We start from the raw sequence: 2,911 nt of genomic DNA, 5'->3' as shown, positions 1-2,911 counted from the left end.
AGGGCCGGCCTGGCCGATGTGGGGGGTGCTGGGGCGGTTCGTCGTGGCGCAAGCCCCGGCCCGGCGGATCGTTCTTCACACCGTGTCCGCGGGTGTGGCCTGCTAAAGGGTTTCCTGAAGGGGCAGGGGTGACTTGGAGGAGGATGGAAGGCCTCTGGGTGCCGGTTGTGTGGTGACCCTGGCCTGGGACTTACTCGCCCCTCCTGGGCTGGAGCTGTGGGGCTGCAGCAGGAAAGCCTGCACTGTTCGGGGGTACCGGCCTCCTCTTGTGCTACATTTAGGGGGTGTCTTGATTGTCCCAGCTGTCCCATAGGCAGCTATGTAGGAGCTGTGTAGCTTAGCCGTGTAGCTAAGTAGGCTCAGCCTTGCACCTTCTGGCACATCAACTTACTGCCTAGTTTGGGATTCCTAATAACTGTTTTTCTCTCTTGTCATCTTTCCAGCTGCAGGAGCCTTCATACCCCACGTTACCATGGCCACCCACTTCTCCAAGGATCAGGAGGAGAGAGTGCGTAGCAAATGGATTATCTGGGCTACTGCTGTGATGTGTGTCTCTGTAAAGAGACCTTTCTGTCCCCCTAATAACATGGCAGCTGGCTGTACCATGTAGCTTTTTGGAGGAAAGTGGCTGATATGGCTAAATTCCTTGTGCTTTTGTGCTTATGTTGGTGATGCAGGTACTGTACAACAGCACAGAGCTTACCTGCTTAACTAAATGGGATATCCAGCACTGACATGCTGATGGTGCGCTGAAGATGTGTGCTAGTCCAGTTATACTTTATTACATAATTTTCCTTTTTCAGCATTGATTTTGGAAAATTAACTGCTGAGCTGGCACATGGTGCTCATAACCGATCTTGTAGAAGAGATCGTCATATGTTGGGTTCATAATTCATACTTGTAAATTGCATCTTAAACTCTATGTTTTCCACTTGTTACTGTACAGGCTTGCCAAATTCCCTGTTACCTGAGTACTCTCTTACCAGAATCTGCAATCAGCTTGTTTTTATTTACCCTTTTTTTTGTGGTGTTTTCCAGATCAAGTGTGTTAAGGGGGACCTTTTCTCATGCCCCCAGACGGACTCCTTGGCTCATTGCATCAGTGAGGACTGTCGCATGGGTGCAGGCATAGCTGTTCTTTTTAAGAAAAAGTTTGGAGGAGTACAAGAGCTGTTGGATCAACGTGAGTGATACACGTGGGGTGGACATGCAGGAGCTGAAGGGAAAAACCCTGATTTCCAGCAGTAAGGGTATTCTAAGCTACTTGGGGTGCAGGGGGGAATTATGTAGTGGAGTGTAACTTTTAAAAATACCTTCTTCATTTTTTCACTTCAGAAAAGAAAACTGGGGAGGTGGCAGTTCTCCAGAGAGAGGACCGATACATTTACTACCTGGTAACAGTAACTAAACTGTGTTAGACTGTGTTAGACTATGATACTGAGGGCTTTAGTAGTTGTGGGGTTTTGTTTATGCTTTTCTAAACAAGGGGTGTGAGATGTATTACTCAAATACTGCTAGTTGAGGAGAAGCCAAGCTCTCTTGTGTACATATATTTAAACTTTAAATTGACAGAACTAGCTGCTAAATTATACTTTTTAAAGCTGTGAAACACCAGCTGTCAACTAAGCCCCACCCAGCTGCTTGCTTATTCCCCCCTGGTGGGATGGGGGAGGGAATCAGAACAGTAAAAGTGAGAAAACTCGTGGGTTGAGATAAAGACAGTTTAATAGGTAAAGCAAAAACTGCATACGCAAGCAAAGCAAAACAAGGAATTCATTCCCTGCTTCCCATGGGCAGGCAGGTGTTCAGCCATCCCCAGGATAGCTGCGCTCCATCACACGTAATGGTGACTTGGGAAGACAAATGCTGTCACTCCGAACGTGTCCCCCCTTTTTCTTCCCCCAGCTCTATGTGATGAGCATGACGTCATACGGTGTGGGATACCCCTGGGGTCAGTCGGGGTCAGCTGTCCAGGCTGTGCCCCCTCCCAGCTTCTTGTGGCCCCCCAGCCCACTCACTGGTGAGGTGGGGAGAGAAGCGGAAAAGGCCTTGACTCTACAACCCCCCCCCCCCCCCCAATAGAAAATGTTGGGGGGGGGGGGGGTGAGTTTCAGAGTTTTGTGGAATGTTTTTTAAAAAAATAAAAGTTTGCAGTGGCACAACCGACCTTTTGCATTTATACTTAGATTACGAAGAAGAAAGTTTCTCACAAACCGACATATGAGAACATGCGGAAGAGTTTAGAAGCCATGAAAGCTCACTGCCTAAACAATGGCGTTACTGACATTTCCATGCCTAGGTAAGAAAATTAGTTCCTGCAGTGTAAATACTTGAGTGTTTCTTGCGCAGAAGGATGTTGTGAGAGATGATCCCCTGCTGTGAAATAACAGTTCAAGTATCCTCTTCTATTTAGGTCTTCTGTTCAATTGTGCAAATGAAATTTGCATTTCCCAGTGTGATTAAATGATAGCAAACCATACAGGCTTGGTTGTTTCCTTAGGTTAACTGCATTATGTTGATTTATGGTAAGCTGAGTTAGTGCCACATAAAAGTGTAGCTGCTTGAAGGGTTAGCTGTTTATAGCATGCTCCAAAAGAGGCCATTACAGCTGTTTTGATGTCTTATTTTCCAGGATTGGGTGTGGACTTGACGGCCTGGATTGGAATAAAGTTTCAGCAATACTTGGGGAAGTGTTTGAAGACACAGATATAAAGATCACAGTTTATACTCTGTGAACAAAAGAGTTCAGAGAGCCCCATTTCTCTTGCTTTCAGGAGTGGAAACCTGTTAACTGATGAGGGGGGAAACTGCATGCTGAGCACATTCTTCGTCTGAGTGTGGCTCGCTCTTGTGTTGTCAGTAGCAGTGGGTTTTAAAAACAACCACAAAAAAAAAAAAAAAAGGGTCCAAG

General features: G+C 46.4%; 1 protein-coding gene across 2 annotated transcripts; it reads left to right on the top strand.

Moving 5' to 3' along the window:
* Nucleotides 1-6: 6 nt before the first annotated feature.
* OARD1 (O-acyl-ADP-ribose deacylase 1) lies at nt 7-2,881 on the top strand. 2 transcript variants are annotated; one of them, XM_009638203.2, is made up of 6 exons: nt 7-92; nt 444-508; nt 1,039-1,183; nt 1,336-1,394; nt 2,187-2,299; nt 2,633-2,881. In XM_009638203.2, exons 1-6 carry the CDS (start codon nt 17-19, stop codon nt 2,733-2,735), a joined length of 561 nt encoding a protein of 186 aa, XP_009636498.1. In that variant the 5' UTR covers nt 7-16; the 3' UTR covers nt 2,736-2,881. The 2 variants fall into 2 exon arrangements, with proteins under 2 accessions (XP_009636498.1, XP_035749688.1); XM_035893795.1 differs by having other exon boundaries at nt 7-252.
* The last annotated feature ends 30 nt before the right edge of the window (nt 2,882-2,911 follow it).

This window comes from Egretta garzetta, unplaced genomic scaffold, assembly GCF_000687185.1.
Source record: "Egretta garzetta isolate BGI_Z169 unplaced genomic scaffold, ASM68718v1 scaffold105, whole genome shotgun sequence".
In the NCBI taxonomy this organism is placed as follows: domain Eukaryota; kingdom Metazoa; phylum Chordata; class Aves; order Pelecaniformes; family Ardeidae; genus Egretta; species Egretta garzetta.
The sequence above is the reverse complement of the archived record's forward strand: the minus strand, read 5'-3'. Positions and strand labels throughout refer to the sequence as shown.

Excerpts from the sequence above, each read along its gene's own strand:
- OARD1 (XM_009638203.2), top strand. The coding sequence starts at position 17 with ATGTGGGGGGTGCTGGGGCGGTTCGTCGTGGCGCAAGCCCCGGCCCGG. Across the intron at positions 93-443 it reads TCTTCACACCGTGTCCGCGG|CTGCAGGAGCCTTCATACCC; the intron begins GTGTGGCCTGCT and ends TCATCTTTCCAG. Across the intron at positions 1,184-1,335 it reads ACAAGAGCTGTTGGATCAAC|AAAAGAAAACTGGGGAGGTG; the intron begins GTGAGTGATACA and ends TTTTCACTTCAG.